Source organism: Penicillium soppii, assembly GCF_028829465.1.
Source record: "Penicillium soppii strain IBT 18220 chromosome Unknown utg000002l, whole genome shotgun sequence".
Classification (NCBI taxonomy): Eukaryota; Fungi; Ascomycota; class Eurotiomycetes; order Eurotiales; family Aspergillaceae; genus Penicillium; species Penicillium soppii.
In genome coordinates, this window is record NW_026643232.1 from 1,639,153 (window position 1) to 1,661,383 (window position 22,231).

Here is a 22,231-nt window from a genome sequence, read left to right on the forward strand (position 1 = left end):
ACGCCCCTCAAAGAGGGGTAGGCATCGAAGTGAGGCTAAGAGCAAAAGTGGACCCTGATTGGCGCTTGTCCGATCGGTTAAGCCACGCAACTACCACAAGGGGTCGTTCGTTTCTGTCCAAGTGGAAACTCTTGCAACTATTGGCTGCACCCAGTACAACTGGGTTCGAAATGGCATCAATAGAATGTTACGAATCAGGGACATTTGGGAGAGTGAGAAGATCGGTCGGGGGGCCTGTGAGTGTGTATTGGGGATTGATGATTTGCAGAGACCTGCTATCAGCTTCCACAGAAAGAGTGACGAAGAGTATACAGTGCCGACCGTTATTGCCTTCCATATCTGGAAACACAGATATACTCTTTCAAACCCTAATCACATGATATGCTAACCCAACATGGGTTTAGCGTAAATTACAAGATTTTTTTATAAGAAATAACTAAAGGCCTGTATATCACACGTTCAAACTACGACCCTAATCCAGCACGGGTATAGAGCGCTTGGACAAGGTACCCAGGCTGGGGGACAAACGAATATAAACAACGTGGACATAACGCGTCGCGTGCATTGCCAATGAAGTCCGAAATCAACGAGATCCCTTGACAAAGTGGGCACGTCGCCTCAAGTTCGAGAAGACTCGGATATTCAGTCGTGTAAGTGCGGAGTTTCTCTTCCACTTTTGCGTCGTAGGCTGCGCGCTCGCTTGGAGTTAGGTCGCTTTCGTGCCAAAAAACATCATAAAAGCGCACAGATGCCAACCTGTCCCGCTCGTCCATCTCGAGTACTGCGGGACTCTGTACTCGAAAACCCCCATTTATGCCCCAGTCGCTGCCCCATGAATTTAGGAATGATAAGGAGTGTGGTTCACAGGCGTATAAGACGACAGCGTGTCCACCATCATCGCGACCATTGCGGTGCGGTCGCATGTCGGCCTTGGTAAGAATTGATCTATGGGTCTGTGGTTGACTAAAATGTTGGGAGAATTTCGCCCAACCTCCCTTTGTGAGGCGAAATGAGGTGAGCACTGGGCGCCGATGCAGTACTGCCTGTCGAGCCCCCATCTCGTCCACTACCTCGTACCGAAGGCGATACCACCGGGCTGCTTGGCTTAGTACCTCTTCGATAGCACGTCCGTGATCATCAGGGGGGAATACACGGAGGATTTTTTCTCGAATTATTTCAATAGTCGGACAGGGGTCCTTGCGCTCTATGCGCAACAGCGCCATGTGTATTACCGCAGCGGTCGCATGTGCATAGCAGGTTGCAGAGCTGCCCTGGTCTGATGGGTTATTGCAAGTAATAACATGGCTATCATTGATATACTCGTCAAGCCGTAGTCGGCCAATGATGTCTAGCAGCGCGTCCGTAGACCCGAGATGCGCCGATACCAGCAGCGAGCAAAATTCCTCAACTGCGGTCTCAGTACAAACGGAGACATACAAGGCAACCTCTCCAGAGCACGGAGCCTGCCAGCCCACCGACATTAGCACTGGGATGGGGTGCTTGCTGGCAGACACTTTGGACGCTATGTTGAAAAGTGTACACTGACCCTTTCCCTGAAGGTCGCCTGGATTATCGTATAGGCGTCGTTGAGGAATATCCTGGTCGCTCGCAAGGTACACACCCGCCACAACGACGCCCTCAGAATGCAGATTAGAAGCGATTTGGCTAGGATCACCATCAGTCCCGTGGCCGTCTGACATTAGCACGAGAATTCGCTGGCTAAAGTTGCGATGTGCGCAGAAAGCGGACAAAGAACGGCTCAAGGCGTCACACATTGGTGTGTCGCCGTACATAAATTCCTTTACCGTTTCAAATAAACACCTACTTGCTCCTGTAGAACGCCGCTGAAGGTCTTGTAGCAGTTGTACCACGTCACTCACTGGGCGAGGTCTGAAGTCGACGAAGTCTTGAAACCACTCTCTGCAAATGCGACGAGCTAGCCGAAGACCCTCTGAGGAGTCTACCGCCTGATCCTCGCATTCATCGACGACAATCTTTGCCGCAGCTCCTCCAGCAGCTGCTCCCAAAACTCCGCCCCCAGTTACCGCAAGTCCCGCAAAAAGACCAAGTGGCCCTATCAAAGGAGTAAGCAGCAAAGGAGTAGCAAGGGCCAACGCAGTGCCCATCAGGGCGCCTCCACCAAGTGTTGCTCTATTCTTCGTCCCCCGCAAGTTCCGGGCTTCATCTGCACTTGGTAATGCGTCAATGAATTCAGAAATCCGCTCCGGACGTTGACGAAGGCACCTGTGGACAATGCGCGCTTCAATATCTGTAAGCTTGCTCCGGATGTACTCCGTTATATGAGCTAGGTTGCGCTCATTTGCGATCTCGATGAGCAGCTCATGGCCGCTGCGATGATCTCGATCGTCGTCTCTAGAGAGAGCTTCAGCAATGCCGCAGAGGTCTACAGTTGGAGGATATCCAGCCTGGCGATTAAGTCCAAACGCTCCCACAAACATTTCGGCCTTGGCGTCATGCTGTTGCTCCCTTCGCGCAATGTTCAGCGCCGCACCGAGCACGACATGGAAGCGATCAATCGCTCTCCCATCTGAACGGCCTGTGTCAAACACCTCCCGCATCGACCCCGACACATCGAGAAGACACCCGACCAGTGTGGATGATTCTTGGTTCGCCATGGGATAATAGCTAGCTAATTTGAGTTTGAGTTTGTGGTACGTGTTCTGATGTTGAGATGGCTATTGATGAAATGGAACGGCTTTTAACGAATTGTATCAGTTAACTTTCGCAATGAAAAGGCATCTGCAGGTCTTAAAATGCGGGAATTGCGGGGTATAGATGGCGCAAGCGCTTAGGAAGATCAAGTTGAAACGGGTGTCCTGCCCCGTGGGTTTGAAAATAGAACGGCACGGCATACAGGAAAACCCAATTAGGGTCCACAAATAGCTGCCCGCAGGGCTCGAAATGTTTTGCATTAACGATCTGTCGTTTGCGCTACAGTCATTCTCGAAATCGCCTTGACCAGTACACACTGAGGGTGTGAACGAATGACGTCATGGTGAGTGGGGTGATTATTTTTGGATATGTAAGAATACATAGTGTCGGTGAATTGCCAGCAAGTAACGTGGATCCTGGTCGTTCCGGCACCCCATCAAAACTTCATATTTTCTACACTTTTTAAACTCCAATTAAACAACCAAAACACCATTAAAATGACAATTTAGACCTTTTCGGGCATGTAGTATACCTATGCCCTTTCCCTCTGCATAATGAACATGTAGTTTGCTGGCGTACAGGGGCCAAAACAGGAAGTGTAGGTTCAACCTGGGGTTCTGGAGCAGGTGTAGGGTTAGATATATACCTCACACTAACACTTTCCTCACCACCCACATTGGTAGTAGGGTCCGGAAGCTCTGTTAAACTACCCATGTTATGTATCTGCTTCTTTGATTTCTCCCTTTTTTTCATCTGTTTTCTATTCCCCTCCCGTAAACGCTTAATCTCATCCCGCATTAAGATGTGCTCGTGAACTAGCTTAACCGACATATTTATTGTAAAACCGTTGAAGATCACGTTTTGTAGGCGAAGAGATCTTATCAGCAGCTGAGCTTAGACCAGAATTGAGCCTAGATTTGCCTTTTTCTAGCTGCTTAGTCGTCTGGAGGGATACCGGTAGAGATATTACTGCCTGATGTTGAACCTTGTGAAACTGGTCGATCTGGTAGAGGCGGAGATTGAAGGCGAATATTGAGTTTTGATAGTACCCGATCAGGATCTAATGGCACTAAACCAGTAGCTGCGAAGGCACTTTGAACGATAGACACTTTGAATGAATCGTTACGAGCCGCTGGAAAGATATTAAGGAAGTCATCTTTCTCGATAGAATCGATGCCTAATCGGGTATATTCTGCAACCCGCCTTCCGTAAGAGCGCTTTAACACAGCTATCGGTTTCAGAACTGATAGATCACCGTCATTTCCTGAAATACGCCCGGAGGCTATCTATCATCTGTATCAACGATCATAGGCTTTCAAACACAGAAGAACAAGAGCTCCGTTGGAGTTTGGAAGGCTGCAAGTTAGGTCACTGTCGCAACTATCGACAGGCCAGGGCCAGGGCCACAAGAGACAATTTCTTAGAGTCTCATTTAACGGAACCAAATTTGTTCCACGTTCAGGGAACATCCATCCTCCGCGGAACTAGCTCTTATCGCGAAAGAGACTGGGCACCACTAGCTACCCTCATTGCTCGTCTTTCCCATCTAGAAACCCTAGATTTTGACGTGAAGAATGACTTCCCTGCCCCTTTGCTGGAAGCCATTTCGCAACACCATCCACATTGTCGAATCAATATTTGGTATCTCCAGCACGTGGCTTACGGTGTGCCAACTTTTAATAAAGATATCCATCATTGCCAATCAAACTTGGGCATTGATTTTGATGTTCTCCGTCTACCATGCTTCAACGTGCTATCTATCGCCCTTCCTGAAGATAAAAACCCTACATTTGGTCCGGCGTATCTTGACGAGATGCTGCCCTTTCTTTTTCAGGTTCCAACATTGAAACATATTGTCTTATAACCCGCATTTTCAGCCCCTGATATTCCATTGGCAACGTTAAAGCATGAATGGCACGCCCTCGCTAAAAGCGCGCCTCCTATAACATCGGTGTCTATGTTAGAATCGATTTCAACGAGAGAATCCGGGCCAGACGAGAGTGTCTTCCTCAAGCTATCGGATGTCGTGGATCTATCTTGACTTCGGTCACTTGAGATAGGGAATTTCTACAGCCCATTTACACTCTCACGGGTAGCTGTGCGGTTACCTAACCTTGAGCGACTGTTCATCTCCGCGTTTCCGGGAAAATGGGGTCCTGGGGATGTCGGGTACTTGGATCTCAATTCTGACAATGAAGATGCAGTCGCTGCGATTCAAGCTTTCAATGCCCTCAAATACCTACACATCTCCGGTATCCGAGCTGCTTCTTCCCTCAATCAAATCATACAACACCACGGACCAACTTTGAAGAGCCTTGTTATTGAAGCGTGTAAAAGATTCCGAATGAGGACTGGCAAGGGAGATTATGGCTATAGATATCCAGAAATGGATAGTTGTGGTATACGCCAGCTAGCCCAGTCTTGTCCCCAGTTAGAGGAGCTACGTCTTCCAATCAAAAGATCCTTGGGTAACCAGTCGGAATGCGAAATGTACAAGGCCGTGGGTTATTTTGCAAATCTTCACAGCCTCGTGCTAGATCTTCATTTTGACACCAGACCACTACCACTGGGTCGTCAACGCCATGAAACCGAAATTTCGAGACTTCGAGAGATTATCGCTAATGCAGCCACAGATGAAAATCTTGTCCTTGGTATCTGGAACTTGGTTTCCGCTAACCAGGCTTCTCGGAATTTAAGAAACCTGCGCATCATGCCTTTCGGAGATGATATGTTTTTGGGAGATGAGAATATGGTCCTTGACTGCTTTGCTCGATCATTCTTGGTCACACGTAATGCTCAGGGCGAGCCGAATATGAGCCAGCTTGGAAAAAGGGAAAGAGAGATACGGCACGAGTGGATGTCTTTTAATAGCGACGAAGAATTTCCCGAAAGGCTTGATCGTCTTCTTTGGGAGATTTGGCCATCTGGGCCTAAGGGAAACAGCTGGCTATCACTGGGTGGACAGACCAGCTTTCCTTTGCACCCAGATGGTGCTTCAGTTGAATGAAACTTTCTTTCATCACCGTAAAGTATCTTGTCCTAATTCGTAAGTCTAAGACCCGCTGACCATAATTTTACGCACAGCTAACTGGTCACTGTTATGTTAGATATAATCGGGAGATACTTCTCTGAATTCCTGCAGACTTCCAACCTCAACGATCTGTCTCTCAACCTTACCGTTGCCTCGCAGGCCTTACTACGGGATGAGTCCTTTCGAGGGTATCGAGGAAAGATGCCAGGTAGTGCGCCAAATAGACTCATACCGAAGTATTGGTCCATCCGTAATGTTTGTCAAGTTATAGTCAAGTAAAAGAGTCTCCGAAGTTCCATAAATTTGATACCAAAAGGAGATTTTAGCAGTTGAAGACCACTCCACCAGTAAAAGAGGGACAGTTTACATGAAAGAAGGCTCCACAAGGAACAGGGTCCGCATCCTATCCGCCTCATTTGCCTCCTCCTTTAGAACCTTCAGTCTCAGCCTCAGCAATCTCCTCCCGCAAACTCTCCTCATCGGTTAGCTCGCGCTCCCTTCCAACAGAGCACTGAATCGTCTCCCTCGAGAATACGACAGTCTCGGATTTCTCGAACGCCTTAGCAAAAGCCTTTATCACCGTTGGGTCGTACGACCCCTCGTGCGGCGGGTAGGTGCCACCACCCCTGCTGTCGGGGCTGGGCTCGTAGGGCGGGACGTAAGCGGACCAGTAGATGCGCGTAAGGCCGAAGCGGCCAAAGTAGAGGTCAGGACTCTGTGTTAGGGTTATGAAGAAGTGGCCCATTCTCAGGGTAGTCTTTTGGGATTTTCGCGGGACCTGTTGCTCTTTTAGTGATGATATGGTAAAGGGGGATAGAGATACGAACGTTATAACAAATATACGAGTCCCCGCCCATCCTATGATGCATTTTGAAGGCGGTGACGCCTCCGTTTACGGGCGGCTGGCAGAGGAGCATCTTTCGCCAGCTAGCTTCTTTTCTCATATAGGCGGTTTTCTTTTGAGGGGATGAGAGCATTTCGAGGGGTTTGAAGGAGAAGGGGTTCTTCTTCTTTTTCTCTTCCCTTCCGTGTTCAGTCTCAATCTCAGGGTCAATTTCATTTGCTTTTCATCGTTGTCGTGGATAGGGGGGTATTCATGGACTGAGGGAAAGAATGGTCGGAAGGCTTGTACTAAGAGCGGATTATAGATTGGGGAGGGTGTGGGCATTCGTATCCATTTGTGCTTTCCTGGCCGAGTTGTGTGTCTTTTTCTTTGGGCGATGGAAGGATAGAGTTCCAGATTGATTTTGCGTGCCATTTGCCCTTTTCTAGATTAGATTTAGGTGTGGTTTGTTGGAAGAAGAGCGCTTGTTGAATTGCGGGCGAGCTCTGAATGAGAACTGTCCAGGTTCGGCATACCCGCTGGGCCGAGACGAGGAGTGTGCGGGTGTCTAGGTGGAGGAGGATAATTTCAAGGAGTTTGGGGGTGGTGAGGACCTTGGTTTGGGGTTGCTCTTGCTCTTGCATTTTGGTGCTTCATGTTACAGTACTCGTGAGTATACTTTGGGCTTGGGGTTGTCGGTTGGAATAAGTCCATGCGCCCGCGGTGGGTTGATAGGATGGAACAGCAGATAGTCGATTAGTGCTAGTGAGGAACGCGGGGAACACGTTCAAAAGACAAGATGTCTGGCCCACTTGGTTCTGGCCCACGCTCAGCCTTGTAGTGGAGCATGAGTCAAATTGCGCCCCGCTTATCATCACATCGTTTACTTTAAATAGCAATTCTATTTTTATATATCGGTATGCGCCACTGACTAATGTTACACAAATCTATTAGCTCGTCAATTCTCGGTACAGGTACACCCGTCTGTAGGAGGCTAATACTGCCCACCAATCTGACTTGACACCTAATAGTACATTACTTCCACGGTTCCACCTAGTGCAGAAATGCCTTCGGAGCTTTTTGGGGTGAAAATATGAGCTGTTCTAACGAAGCGACGATTCTTCCTCTACTCAAACTAGACCAATCGGGCTCCTAAGCTCCCTATAAATAGATTTGCTTCTCGCAATCTTTCGGGAGCTTTCCGTGCCTGGCCCAACAACTGGGCTTGATGTGCATCATGGCTTCTTGACGGCATCACTGCTAGACAATGAATAACCTTGAAAGGTGTGAAATGAAAATTACCCGCCCCATCAGCGCACCAGCCATTTCTACTGAGCCCCAGTACACTGTTATTGGAGTGTCGCGAGTCCACAGGTTCTAGCGGGCCCAACATACGTGATGGTTTTCGCGGCATTTCACCAGAACCGAGGAAGATCCTCATCCAACCGATAATTTTACCTAATATCTAAACTCTGTACAAAGTACTTGGATGGCTAGGCCCAAGTCGACGCTATGACAATCCTGTACGCTGCTTCGAAAATGTAGAAGCACTCTGGGATGATGCAAGTAACCCTCGATGGGACTTTGCGCTCTTCTCTTGAACTAGAACGTCGCTGGTTTGCTTTGACGTGTGGTCTTGCTGTCAAATATATAAATAGTGCCTCTTCAGCAAGTCCAAATAACTTGACACAATTCCTTTTTCCATTGAGGCTTCGCAGTAAAAAGTGATACCCAGGCCTTATCGTCATATCCTCACGATGAAATCAATGTTGCTACTTGCGCTCGCATTTGATGTCCTTCAAAGCAATGGTAAGCATATTTATACATCAACCTAACTACCCAAACGCGGTCCTAACTTTGATCTTTTCACAAGCGTTCCGAATCAACTACCCTCAAAATGGCGATCTTGTGAATGTTCGCAACGGCCTTACCACAGATTGGTCTTACGAGTCTCACGACTCGATATTGCTCCCTCTCTCAATTCAATATGTCGCGGCTTCCCACCAAGAAGAGCCTCCGACATACATCAAGGAAGATCTCAATGTCACCTTAGGTAGATTTACGATTGATATCAGATTTGGTCTCGCCGACTATCATTTTCTGCGATTTATCTACGGCAGTCATGAATATGAGACTGGGCACTTTGACATCACTACATCAATACAATCAAAAAATGCCAGCCATACATCAAGTAAGTTCTGCCAGTCGCCTCGTTCAGTCGAGTCCTCTCCTGAGTGTCTCAAACTTACCTGCTGCAGAGTCTACCACCACAGAAACCAGTTCTCAGGTGCAAGGAACAAACAGCCCTTCGGACTGAGAGGCAGCTGCAGCTGCAACTGAAATCCCAAACATCGATGAGAACAACGATGATGGTCAAAATGTGGAGTGAATTGCTGAAAAAGCCCCAAAATGTTTGTGTTCTTTATGTCATTTTAGTCAGCCGCAAACCCCATACAAATTGCTAGAAACTAGGGGTAATAAAAGACAGAGTTGTCATATATTTCTATTGGCTGGTTAGAATCACAATTCAATAGTAGCTAATTTTAGACCATGAGCATATCGGACTCCATATGCAATGGAGTCATGACAAGAAGAAACTATTTCGCTGGGTGTAATTTGATTCTGAGTTTTTGAAAGGCTTGCGAAATATGAGTAACAAGCGCATGCGAGTTGCATCATGGCCATCTCATCCCACCTACTGACTGTATTACCCAGACTAATAGACTGGGTGAACCAGCGATCTATGTTCGAAGTACATTTTGTCGCTTAAATATTTGTCGACACCCTAGCAGATGGTGCTTCCAAACGTTGTAGAGCCCTCAACGCCGTTCTCGAAATCAAGCCACCCGGACAGAGCACTTCAGTCACTGTCGAATGAATATAGGAGGCTTTAGAACGATTATTCTTCGGAGCGGCCACGGTGTAATGCCTAGATCTGGAAAAGACTTGACATTTTGTTCTCTCAGGCATAAATTTACAAGGTTGGCAGGATGAGATAGCTTCATCTGTCGTGAGTTTTGGGCGTGTCATTGTTAACGCTGCAGTTGTTATGTGACACTGTACTTTTGTAATATACTTTCTCGCAGTGTCACCTCGCTGTACCATGTTGTTCTTCGGGTTGCAGTGCATATATTGTCAGGAAACATAGTTTCAGCCGTGCTCTGTGTGTAGCTTTACATCAGGTCGACATGGCAGACATCCCCATATGCGATGCTACCTGACATCCCAACAGGTTTGGATAGCATGCAGCGCTGACTGGCTGTCGTAGAGGATCGTCGCCTTCATCGCCCTTAAGCTTGCTGTCTGGGGGTTTTGATTTGCTAACTTGAGCATCAAGTTGATGGCGTGGAAAATATCTATCAACTTAGCTACATAGACCGACCATCCATCGGTCCCACTTGAACCTGTTGGGATCCAAAAATCTCTAGATAGTCATCGAGAGCCACGATCACGGCACATAAATGGCCCTAGCTTCCGGAGATATTTGATAACACGATAATGCCGGCCGTGGACCGGACGGCCTCGGCCCGTTCCATTGCCGTTTCTCGGTCTAGCTGGATCTCAATTTCAGTGAAAGGCTCTGCTCTCCACGGTCGCAGTGGTCAGAGGACAATCGTCTTGAGCTCATCTTATGTTTTCAAGTTCATGGTCTCCATCACTTTTGCATGTGGAAAACGAGCATACGTTCCTATATTGTTCCTGCGCTTCCGGGCTCCTAATAGTGTATACTAGGTGGGGTGATCACAGGGCAGAGTGTGGAGTCGTGCGATGGTGTTCTGGGCTCGGTGGCGAAGATGGAGGTGTGTTGGAAGTACGTGTGCTTCCACGTGATGGCTAAAATAGCACCAACAAAATTCGCTTCCAAAATCTATCGAGGTTTAGTATGGTCTTCCCAACTTGTATTAGTACTGTACTTGATCCTGCGGAATAACAGAATGGTTGTGATGCGGCAAGTCAAAAGTGAAAAAAAAGAAGTGGTCCTATTCGACAAGATACTGGAGATGGGAGAATAAGGAAAGAGAGAGAGGAGGAGGAGAGCTCCCCAAAACTAGTTATTGACACCCTACACACCTGACAAAACAGGCACCCACGAAATCCTGCACCCCCCATCTGACTTATCTCGATGCCCCAAACATCACAGTGGTGACTGAATCACTCTCGTAATTTTGCAGAATCGAAGATTCAGAATGATCATTGAATCACTAAATTACTCTAGGTAATGAAGAACAAAACAGTACAAACACCAAGTTTACAGGATTCCCAAGAGCTTTCAAATTAATCTTGATACCTAATTTTGGGCTGTTGCCTGAATCACCTGCATTGGGGCCGAAAATATTAGCACTAAAATCTACAAACCTGTCTATCAACGTACTACGAATTTCGTGTTGCAAGGCTGCCTATTTCTGGATCTTTAGTCATGTACAAATATCGAAATGAGCTGTGGATCTTAGAGCTATCACCACAATCCTCAACGATCAACATCATGCTACTCCAAAATCTCCTCACTATCGTGGCTGGCCTACTAGTACCTGCAGGTGCCAGAAGCATACAGCGATCCACAAGTAAAACATCCCCTCTCATAGCAACGCAGTATGGAACTGTTTTTGATGCTCCAGTCACAATCGGAAACCAGACCTTCATGCTCCTTGTGGACACCGGCAGCAGTGACACCTATGTGATGCAAACCGGATACAAATGCGTCAACAGCACCGACAACCTCGTCATACCAGAAAGGGATTGCCTCTACGCAAATAAGACATATCACATATCCAAAACATATCGCCATGTCCGCAACGAGATGTTCGGCGTGGAGTACGGCGCAGGACTCGCGAGCGGTCTCATGGCCTATGAAGAAGTGTCTATGAGCGGCGTCACCGTCAACACGCAGAAGATAGCTATCTCAAATAACTCCAATCCCATGGGTGATGGAGTGAATAGCGGGTTACTCGGTCTGGGGTACCCATCTATCACCTCCGCACACCCTGCTAATCACACATCCAACAGTACATATTGGCACGATCGTCTAGTTTACAGCCCTGTGCTGTTTACAATGTATGAACAGGGCATGATCGATCCATACTTCAGCCTCGCGCTCGCACATACCCCCCAGAATCAATCGACTTCTTTTGGAGGATACATGACGCTTGGTGGGCTTCCACCCGTCAATCACAGTTCCCACTTCTCCGCAGTCCCTGTCGAGGTCACGGACAACATTCCGCTGTGGTATACATCAGGGAAAAGTGTCCGATCTTACTGGACAACCACTGTTCGCAATATCACTTACGGTCTATCCCGGAATAACCTGACTACCAATACAACCTCGTTTCAAGCATTCGTCGACTCAGGGAACTATATTTCGTACCTTCCATCCGCGATCGTTGATTCGATCAATGCTCTCTTTTCGCCTCCTGCAACTTATGACTCTGACCTTGGTTTGTATATTATTGATTGCTCGGCCAAAGCACCGGAATTCGGCCTATCGCTTGGGGACCAGACATTCTACCATGATGGCTCCGATCTTATCTACCAGACCTCCGAGGGAGTTTGCGTGTCTAGTCTGGCTTCGTCTGCGGAAGTCTCTCTCGGTGATGTCACACTGAACATTATTGGCGTTCCGTTCTTGAAAAACGTCGTGGCTGTGTTTGACTTTGGGAAGAATGAGATGCGGTTCGCTAGGAAGATAGGCTCGGGGAATACTACCTCTACACTTCCTGTTTCTCGTGCACTAGTGCGATATCATAGCCAGTACGGTGCCTTGATTGCTTTGTTCTTGGCGTTGACTACTTCACTGATGGTATAAGACCCGGATAAGCTATGATTCTATGTTTGTATCTTATTATTGTATCTGGCTTTGTTCAAGTTTCAGCATTTTCAAAGCTTCCTCTAATCCACCATCTAAATTCACAATTCCAGAGCCCACATCTTTTAGCTTAAAATCCATCTCGGGCTTTTCGAGAAACAAGATCAATTTTAAAGAGAATATGACCATACATTTTCCTTATTAAAGCTTTTGCATCATTAAGTCGAGCAAAAAAACCAACTGAGTCTATCTTGCAGTTATGTCAATCTCCGAACTTAAGGTATGTCTAGATGTAGTAGCAACTCGATAAAGCTTCATTGGTTGATGATGTCGGCGTTATCGCGCTATTTCTAGGCCCAATAAACAGGGGGCAGCGATGTTTTTAGAGCTGAGCCCATAATTAAGTAGCTCATCGTGTCATGTAAGCGGGCAATGCGCATCTTGGGCAATTTTGGTAAGCAGAACACCTCTCTGATTCGTCGGGCCCTTCCTTGGCGCTCTTGTGATAATTGGGGGCGGGAATCGATCGGCATACTTTCCCCTAACGCGACCTTGGCTCAGCCTCCATTGCCTTTTTATGCATATGTACTCCGTACCCATTATTACTATTTTGTATACACCCCACCCAGAACACATAAATATACAAGTATATCTGTACTTCCATAGATGACTTCCAAATTATTGTTTGATGCTTTTGGTGAGGTTTAGGGTCACATTTCGGTTCTTGCTCAGGTCGAACTAAGTTCTTGTGGACCTCGGAAGGGTTTCGTAAGGACATCTTGGAAAAACGGGGGCCAAATTCAATTACTGTGAGTTCAACGATAACCGACCTTGAAATGACACCAGTAATATACCTTTTCATGTTGATTGTCAGCAGCGGCGCTTGTTAGCGTCAAACACAACGAAATAAAAGCGATCGCCGACTGTAGTATTCAGTCCTTGTAACGATTATCACTATCGCGGTTGGTCCTATTGCGTAACTAGTCTCATCGAAGTGAGAAATGGCGTTAGGATCGTTACTGTAATGAAGTCTAGTGTTTTGCACAAGATTGAACCCTTCACTAATGATATTCGCGCACTCGTAATTATATCGCTTTGAAAACGGCTTAAAAGTTCGGGATGCCATGTTACAAGATTATGAACCCATTTTTCGCCGACTGTTTGGACTAGGGTAATTTCGCGGGCCTCAAGAAGAATATTCGTAGTTTCTCGTAAAGTGGTCGGCCGAGGCGCTGCTCTGCGATCATGAAGTGAGAAAATTCATTTTCCAAGTGATTCATCTTCCCTTTCGGTTAATCTATACGGGTCGGCGCGAGAGATCGCGCGGTTCGGTCGACCGAGTGTCCGATTTTGCAACGTTGACTGGGTTACATTATAAACCCGCGCTGCTTCTCGAATAGAGTTGATTTCGTGGTTCTTCAACAGCCTGATTTGCCAATAAGATCCTGACCTCCTGCTTGGTTGAATTAATTAAGTGCTGATTCAGGGATGCGTTTTGGTTGGGGTGGCCAACTCGCTTACCAGCTACGTTAGTCATCAATCGTCTGCTGGCCACTTTAATACCTTTTTACTGTTGATTTGTGGTCCTGGTAACCCCAAAGCTTCCGCTAAAATCTCTAAGGTGTTCACGCCAAGAAGTGGCAGTACCAGCAAGTGGCTTATGAAGCACAGATTCCTGAGAAAATTCAATAGAAAAAGCACAAAAATGTATGATTGATTCAAAGAAAGTAAATACGTATGCGAGAAGGTTCAGTTCGCTCTCTGGTGCTGGAAATACTCTCAAGTATAACCTCATGAGCAGGGGGATCGGCTTGTATAAGCTGCGCTGATAGCCGGTAGAGGACCTGAAACCCCTCGATTTCTACAACATCCAGGCAATGATATTCTACCATTTCAGAAATATGTTGGGTTGTTGAATTCTCCCTTTATTGCAATTCCCTAGAACTTTGTTAGTAAACTTGCTGCATAGACCGTTCTGGGCAATCTCAGACTCACAGGTCTTGGTGAAATCCTTTCATCTAACACAAATGCGTGGCAGGGAAATCGCCTTGCATCGCAGAAACACCCAGGTGTCCTCGCCATGTGCCTCTTCCATGCCTCATTGTCAGGCAGAGCGCCGAAATGCTTCCCAGACCATCCCATGCGTCGTCAAGAGCATGCACAATCGTCTGAATTTCAGCGGTGGTATCACAGTTTCTCCCCGAGGCGTAGTAGTAATAGGTAATGCTCACTCCGTTGGAGTCTGATACGGTACCTGAAATGCCTGCGCAGCTTCCGGCTTTGCTTAGCGAATACATCTTGCCCGAAATTTCGGCAATGACCGCCTGGGATTTGTCGGAGGGGCTGAACTTGGTGCTTCCCGACTTCACTTCGGACTCAGAGACGGAAATTGATGTCCTTTTTACAAGTCCGTCTTCATTTCTCTTCGTGGTGCTCCCTCCTTCGATTTCAGCAGTGCTGTTTCCTTCGAGCTCAAGAAACCCAGTGTTTCCTCTTTTGGCGCCTGCGTGATGGCCGTCGCAAGCAGTTTGTGGGTTTTTTCCTGAAGACTTCGTCGCCAAACCAAGCACTCCGTGCCATGTACCGTGGTGATCAAAATCGAGACACACCGCGGAGGCTCCCTGAGAATGCAAGTCATCGAATGCATCGGAGAGCTTCTTGGTGATGGTCTTTGTTCGCTGGGTGCTGTCACAGCTGTTGCCGGTTGTGTATGAATACACGTAATATTCGTAGTCCACTCCATCTTCCGTGACGGAGATGATCGCTGATTTTCCACAAATCTTTTCCGGGTCTGGTCGGTTGCCATACCAACTGACAATTATACCAACAGTTCCAGTAATCACAAGGCCAACTCCCGAAGCCTTTCCGATAATGTCACCACCGTTCCATTTGTGTACGATGGTATATTCATCGCTTGTCCGGGCAGTGAGCTCCTTCTCTTCACTCGCGTTGGTTTCATTCAGAGTCCGGTTGGTCTCAACTGCAAGTGCTGAGCAAATACCCTGCATCGATAGAAAAGCCACGAGGATGGATCCAAATCGATCCGAGATGCTCTTGAACATGATAAAGATTGTTGTAGCACTTCTGTATTCTTGAGATATGAATGGTATCTACTTTTTGTTAGTAAAACCGCGGAGTAAAGCCAAACGAGGGCAGGGTCTATACTGGTAAGAATATGAATGCAAATTCCAAAGAAACAAGAATGAATATGGCAAAGATGATCGACTTTTCGAGTGCCTCTGTTGTGTTTTTTGGAGGACTGGAAGTGTGATGCCTTTTATATGTCCAGGATCCGTCGATCAAAAGATGACTTGATTGCTTTCCAGATGCGAATTGGTGCTGGAGATGCAATCTAGGGTCCAAATTTGGTATTTCAGAAGGACCCTGATCTTCTATTTTGGACAGTGACTCGATCTAGTGCCAGTTCCCGATACCGAGCTGGCATCTGATTTTCTATTCATGGAAGTGGCTCGATCTAGTGCCAGTTTCCGATACCGAGCGGGCATTTGTATACAGTCCTGTCTGTACTAGCAAAATTACCTAGAACCTGGGGCCAATACCTAGGTATTCTGATATGGCAACTTGAAGGGGCTGTGAGTTTGCTGCCCCCATATTCTGCGCTTGGACAAGACCCACAGAATCTCACATTCGCGTGGCTCATTTTCCTTGTGTGTGCTGAATGGCCGTACATCGCCGTCTCCGACTTTTTCGCCTCATTTTACTGGTATCTGATATGAACCAAGTGCTGTTTCCTCGTCTATCAAGTACTTAGTTGTCTGTATGAGTCTATATGACGTAATTGCTTTAATTTTGTAGCACTATCTTCCTATCCGATTCCACAGAAATAGACCTTCATTCGGTCGAAGGATGGGTCCCAAGTCGTTCCCTTCCCCACCACCGGTAGACTAATTGCGAAACTTGTTTCAACTACCTTACAAGTTGGGGGCGAAAAATGAACAATGTAAATGTCTGTTCTCAGGGTGCATATTGAGAAATCCTCACCGAGAATAGATTGGATAGGGAATAGGCACACTACCGAGACCATCCTAAGACTGAATGATGGTTCATGTAGCATCTATTCTTTTCACAAGCCGCAGTTTAGGTAAAAGGTGCAAGTATACCGGTCGAAGCTCCGCCGCTGCTCCGAAGCCTCTCTTCCTTGATGAAAACCCGAAAACATGAAGGGTAGAACAAGTATCTAATCCCCGTAGAAGAGAAAAAAGGCACAGTGGAGCCCGGCTATTCCCTGATTTCCTAGCTTCAAGCATCTCTTACTGGGGCTGATGATTGTATCTGCAGAATTTGGGGCCATGTCATACACTAGTTGATAAGAACCGATAACCAATGTACTTGATATGATATTGGTCAATCTTCAAGGCACAAATTAACCCTACGAGGCGCTAAATCGATCATTAGGACTAGTATTATCAACTTTGAGCTAACAGGCGCTTTCTAGAGCGCACATCAATACCTTTCAACTAGGCCTTCCATCAAGGTCCTTTCGCCCGTACCATGAGGGGCCAAATAATTAGAGCATACTATGTATTCTGAATGTGACATATCGCAGAGTCCAGTCATATTTGGTTCTTTGTTACTATCACGCCTCACATAGACCTAAAGTACACGCACATGGCATCATTAACTAAATCATGCTGGGTATGGAGCAGGAAATCCTCACCGCTAGAGAGTATGCGCTAGTTTTGAAACCTGATCTTCAGGTGGTCAGTCCCACTCAACGATTTTCGAGTTCCTTCCGCCCCCATGTAACATCTATATTTGAGACATGATGGGGCCAAAAGGTGTTGGCGATCGTCATCAGGCGCTATTTAGCGTTGCTTGTATTGGGGGCCAAAAACCTTTATTCATATTTCTGAGTAAGCCAGATACCCCCCCCCCCCAAAGACAATGAGATAGCGTGCGATTTTTTTCTTTTCTATAAATACAGTTTTTAGAGAAGACACCAGCTATCGCAAGTGGTGAGCTCTTCATATTGTCGGATGTTCGCATCACACACGCAATTTGGGAATGCAAGTTGCAGAGTAAAAGTAGTTTTACTAAGAAATTCTTCATCTTCAATTTTCTTCCGGTTTATCATTTGCGAGTGTCACAGGTTCACCATTCTCAAACTCTGGTATCAAATCTCAAGTGCGCAACGTGCAAGACTCGGCAAGACGTCGGCAAACCCTAAAACATTCCCATTGGATTGGAATGAAGCCGGGAATATTGGCAATATGTGCTAGAGGCGATTTGAATTCATGCTTTTGGTGTAGTAGGTGCAGTCTAGTGTTCCAGATCCTATCCGTTGGTGCAAGCCATCCCAACGTGGAGTTGTCTTTTCTTGTGTGTTCTGCGGTTCAACTGATGCCATTGTGTACGACTTTACCGCAAAGCTTGTTCGGCACTGCAAAATATGTCCGGGTCCCAAATCTGTTCGAGTTATGGACAAATGTGCAGTGGCTCAGCTGAGTAGTCCAGCTAGCAATCGCGTTATTTCGGAGAAATTGTTGTTGTGTACCGAGCGGACAGCGGACCCACATGCGGGTGCTCCCGAGCCCCCTCGCACAACCGCGCCAGGAACGACCACGATCGAAGTGTTAGACAGCCTTAACTCGACCAGCGCGCCTTGGACAAGAAGACATGCCCGGCCTAGTGATGGCCACGCCGCGGTAGTGCCCCCCGAGACCCTGAGTTCCGGAGACAACCATGATAGCAACGGACAAAACACCTTTGGGCGATATCTTCTAGAGGAGATCGCGAACACCCATTCTCGCACGGCGCTGTCGAACGAACCGTCCACACGAGAAGCCTAAGTATCGGGGGTGGGCACCCCTAAAGTCAGGTATCTCATCCGGTTCAAGGACATAGAGTCGGCGGAAGCAGCTCGCAACAATGTGAAGTGGCCGCACAAGTTAGAAAATAATACGAAACTTGGTAAGGCGCGGTTCGGTGTCGTGGTACACCAGTTCCTGATGAAGGACTTTGACATAGCGAACGCAAACGCACAGGCAATCGAAAAAATAATGAAAGAGAACGACATAAACGAGCGAGGACTCCGGGTCGAGGACATTGCTCAGCTAATAAAGAAGGACCAAACACTGGGAGATCACGCATCTCTCGGCATCTGGTTCGATAATGCGGAAGGCGTTGACTATATTCTAGGCACGGGCTTTCTGGTTGGCCAGAGATACATCGGCAGTGTGAAGCTCTACCAGTTAAAAAGAAAGAGACGCTTCCGGTGGCAACGATTTGGGCACTTCGCATGGCCATGCAAGGAAACGCCTCGATTTTGCCAATGGATATGTAAGCACATTCCGAAGCAGCACTTGTCAAGGGCGCATAAAATCCACAATTTTAGTCGGGAAAAGCAAAATGGTTTTGCCATAACGAGGAAAAGCATTCAAACTGAGAGACTGATTGTGGACAATGACTAGACGGCTTAAATACTTGGGAGCCTTTTCGATACGTACATCAAAGAATCAAGCTCCTTGTGGCTGATGGCGCTCACATTAGGTTCTTTAACGATTAAGTGCCGGCCCCAACACTGAGCATAGGTTTTGATCTGGTTCTGTAATTGGTGTGACTACTTGGGGCGATCGGCACTCGGTAAAGGTTGAGGAGATGAAAGAAGAATGCTAGGTGGGGCAGTGAGGGGCCGGCACGTGTAGGTACATTGTCATTGAAGAGCCTCATGTACACGTTAACCAACGAAACAACTAATTAGCCAAGGATAAATATCTTCAATAAGAGAATTGATAGGAGCGCTCTCGATTTCGTTCCAGACACTTCTGATTATGCAAACCGACATCAAAATTGAAGGTTTGAAAAGGCCTCTTTTAAATCATCTTTTCCGTCGTATAAGCTTCATAACATTCGGCATTGCCTATCCTACGCATACCATTTGAACATACGACATGTTTAACATGGCCATCATATCTTCACAAGGGGTGAATGAAGTTTACGACCGCCCTTGCAACTTACGATTGCTACAGCCGGTGAAGAAGATGTATCAAGCGCTTTTCAATCTCTGGTTTTTTTGCCTTTTGCCTTTTGCTTTTTATTTTGTAAACGGCGGACCTGTGAATTACTGTATCCGGTTAGTCTTGCCTTTTTGGGTTTAGCGCTCCAATACGCTGTCACGTAACCTACCTTCAATCCCCTCCGACATAAAAGACCTGTCTTCGCTGCTCTTCTTCCCTTTCTCTCACTTTTCCATTATTCTGCCACTCTATCTTGCACTCATCGCCGCCCCCTTTCTGTTACTCTGGCCCCCACCGACTAATGCACATTCGCTTTCAACCCGACGCACTGCCCCCTTTCATTTTACCAGAGATGCCGCTCCATCCGACGCCCAGCTCGTTATGGCCGGCATGAGCTGCCATACCAGTCGCCCAGGAGCAGAACCCTTGGGATGATCCAACCCGCAGCCGCATCGATCGGTTTCGTGTCGATACTCCCTCCTTATCTTTTCCGGGAGTGTGACAGTACACCGTGCTACGAAGCTATCTAGGTCGCCTTCTTGCTAGAACGCCTTGCTCGTTGAGCGTCACTCATACCACCGGCCTCCATTGCATCTGCAAAGTTCCGCCATACTATCCTCGATGCCGCATGCCCCGCCCCATCCGCCTCATCTGAGGTTACATTTGCACAGCCCCTGATGTTGCAGAACGACTGTCCGTTGCCTTGTCGCGAATCCCGTGGCGCCCAGTTGTCGTCATCGTAAGATTCTCTCAAAACCAAATCTTCCCAGAAATGAGTCGGAGGCAGGATGTAATATGAAGATCATACGTATAGTAGTAGTGGATTTCATTTACTCCGGGTCTCGTCAACAATGTACTAGTTACATAATAGGTAGTTATTTACTGCAAAGGAAGCCTAGCTGCAACTTAAATTTGATTTCCGAGAAGGCCTATCAAAAAGTGAGCCACGTTGGAGTCAGGCCTTACTGTGTGTAATGAATGGTACGCTTGCAGATTATTTATATTTGAACAAGAAACTCTGAGCAGAGTACAGAGAAACGCTAACCGCTTTCAGCTCATCATGTCCAACATCAGTCCCTCTCATTCACAGTCGATAACAAAGCTAGACCGTCATGGCTTTTCGCCATGAAATCACTTAAAGAAAAATTTCGGAAACCTCTATTGCTCTATGTCCTCAAACCAACCGGCAAGCGACTAAAACAATCATTCATGGACTTGAAAATGAGCGGCGCCACAAAAGGCGATTCGGGAAATTAATTAAGCCGAAGTCTGGCTGACGTGATGTGATCGGCTTCTCTCGCACCATCGTTCAGAGCGCCACTAGTCTGAATCAGGTTACTAGAGCAACGAAGATGTTTTTGGGGGCCTATGATGAACTTGCATATCGCTTTGCGAGGGGTCAATGTAAATGAATACCACTACTACTACTACTACTACTACTACTACTACTACTACTACTACTATGATAAACTTGATGGTTGATGCAGCAACAGCTATTAAACAAATGTCATACAATTAGATTGAAACAAGCATAAGCAAGATATATAAGTAAAAAATTCCTGATCTCTGTTCGTTACTTGCTTCACAATCACCAATGACCTCCGGGGGACGACTAAGCTAGTTGGCATTTGACTAGCTTCATACTCTGCTGCTATGCACAGCTTCTGCGAGCCCACAACAAAGCCTTAAATTAGTTGCAAGAAAAGTCCTTGATTCGTTGGATCGAGCTGCTTAATTCAGTGTATACACCACCGACTCCTTTGGATATTGAGGGTGCTGCAAATCGCATTTTAAAGCACTGCGGTTCCGACCGGGAAGTTAGTAAAATGTATGGCTACCATTTCATTGCACGCCTACCACCACATATCACCCTTCGTACGCAAAAACCTATGGAAAAAGCGAGAATTGAGTCCGAATCAATCACATATTGAATTAATTCATTGGTATAAGGTTTTTGGCCAATTCCCCCGAAAGAACGAGATCCAGGCCCACGAGCTATACAACTGGGATGAAACTGGCTTTCAGTTAGGCATTGGACATAAGGAAAAGGTCGCTTCGACCCGCGATGAAGATACTATTGCGACCGGTGGAATTGGCCAAAATACCACTGGTATTGAGTGTAGTTCAGCCGACGGTTGGGTTATGCATCCATGGTTTTTAATCCGTGGTTCTGAACAAATGGAAGATTGGTACGACGGCGACAAAGATCCTTCTGATTACCGAGTCATTAAGCCAATAATCAAAGGCTGGACAGACCATAAAACTGCGGTTCAATGGCTACTAGATTTCCATTATGCTACTCGAAAACGAGTCGCTAAACATAGACCTAGGGTCTTGTTAATAGATAACCATGGTTCCCATGGAACCCCGGAATTCGAACACATTTGCCAAACCTACAACATTATACCTTGGTGGTTTATTCCGAAGATAACCAATTGCAGGTAATTCGAGGGTTTCTCGGCGCTGTACAATGGAATCAAAGATGGATATTCGGCGAGAGAGTGGCGATGCAAGGATTCGAGACTACTGGCACCGGGCCAACCAAGCTCTTAAAGAAAAAGAAGAGGCACTAGGTGGTAGATATTATATTGATGTTGATGACAAGCTATTTAAATTTGTAAATACTGATGGTTTAGTGGTGGAAAAATAGGCTTGAAATTGAAAGTATGAATTTTTTGGTTTTTTGCATTGGTTTGGGTTTTTGCATTGGCTCACCTACACACGGGAACGGGTGTAGGTGAATTGCTTAGTCACAATAATCTGTCAACAATTCAACAATTCGCATCTCCACTGCAAAAAGCTGATTGGTTGTGAGAGTATTATGTCTTAGCCTCACCTCTTACTCTCATGAACTCTGGAATTCATTCCCCAGACCTGGGCTCCGTAATATCTTTGTTTGTCTTAAATTTCCCACAAAATCACAATTG

The 22,231-nt window shown here is 46.7% G+C and overlaps 9 protein-coding genes across 9 annotated transcripts; 5 read left to right on the plus strand and 4 right to left on the minus strand.

Moving 5' to 3' along the window:
* Positions 1-464: 464 nt before the first annotated feature.
* Positions 465-2,636, minus strand: N7529_001966 (uncharacterized protein; the record flags this gene model as incomplete). Its single annotated transcript, XM_057237497.1, has 1 exon — positions 465-2,636. The coding sequence occupies one exon, from the start codon at positions 2,634-2,636 to the stop codon at positions 465-467; it is 2,172 nt and encodes a 723-aa protein (XP_057102184.1).
* Positions 2,637-5,161: 2,525 nt separating this feature from the next.
* Positions 5,162-5,680, plus strand: N7529_001967 (uncharacterized protein; the record flags this gene model as incomplete). The annotated part of the gene is made up of 1 exon (XM_057237498.1): positions 5,162-5,680. One exon carries the CDS (start codon positions 5,162-5,164, stop codon positions 5,678-5,680), a length of 519 nt encoding a protein of 172 aa, XP_057102185.1.
* Positions 5,681-6,116: 436 nt separating this feature from the next.
* Positions 6,117-6,681, minus strand: N7529_001968 (uncharacterized protein; the record flags this gene model as incomplete). Its single annotated transcript, XM_057237499.1, has 2 exons — positions 6,117-6,482; positions 6,532-6,681. 2 exons carry the CDS (start codon positions 6,679-6,681, stop codon positions 6,117-6,119), a joined length of 516 nt encoding a protein of 171 aa, XP_057102186.1.
* Positions 6,682-6,835: 154 nt separating this feature from the next.
* Positions 6,836-7,171, minus strand: N7529_001969 (F-box protein; the record flags this gene model as incomplete). Its single annotated transcript, XM_057237500.1, has 1 exon — positions 6,836-7,171. One exon carries the CDS (start codon positions 7,169-7,171, stop codon positions 6,836-6,838), a length of 336 nt encoding a protein of 111 aa, XP_057102187.1.
* A 1,122-nt stretch (positions 7,172-8,293) lies between these two features.
* N7529_001970 (uncharacterized protein) lies at positions 8,294-8,844 on the plus strand (the record flags this gene model as incomplete). Its single annotated transcript, XM_057237501.1, has 3 exons — positions 8,294-8,336; positions 8,401-8,718; positions 8,786-8,844. 3 exons carry the CDS (start codon positions 8,294-8,296, stop codon positions 8,842-8,844), a joined length of 420 nt encoding a protein of 139 aa, XP_057102188.1.
* Positions 8,845-10,025: 1,181 nt separating this feature from the next.
* N7529_001971 (uncharacterized protein) lies at positions 10,026-10,259 on the plus strand (the record flags this gene model as incomplete). Its single annotated transcript, XM_057237502.1, has 1 exon — positions 10,026-10,259. One exon carries the CDS (start codon positions 10,026-10,028, stop codon positions 10,257-10,259), a length of 234 nt encoding a protein of 77 aa, XP_057102189.1.
* Positions 10,260-11,010: 751 nt separating this feature from the next.
* Positions 11,011-12,327, plus strand: N7529_001972 (uncharacterized protein; the record flags this gene model as incomplete). Its single annotated transcript, XM_057237503.1, has 1 exon — positions 11,011-12,327. The coding sequence occupies one exon, from the start codon at positions 11,011-11,013 to the stop codon at positions 12,325-12,327; it is 1,317 nt and encodes a 438-aa protein (XP_057102190.1).
* A 2,018-nt stretch (positions 12,328-14,345) lies between these two features.
* Positions 14,346-15,389, minus strand: N7529_001973 (uncharacterized protein; the record flags this gene model as incomplete). Its single annotated transcript, XM_057237504.1, has 1 exon — positions 14,346-15,389. The coding sequence occupies one exon, from the start codon at positions 15,387-15,389 to the stop codon at positions 14,346-14,348; it is 1,044 nt and encodes a 347-aa protein (XP_057102191.1).
* A 2,376-nt stretch (positions 15,390-17,765) lies between these two features.
* On the plus strand, positions 17,766-18,137 carry N7529_001974 (uncharacterized protein; the record flags this gene model as incomplete). Its single annotated transcript, XM_057237505.1, has 1 exon — positions 17,766-18,137. The coding sequence occupies one exon, from the start codon at positions 17,766-17,768 to the stop codon at positions 18,135-18,137; it is 372 nt and encodes a 123-aa protein (XP_057102192.1).
* Between the last annotated feature and the right edge of the window lie 4,094 nt (positions 18,138-22,231).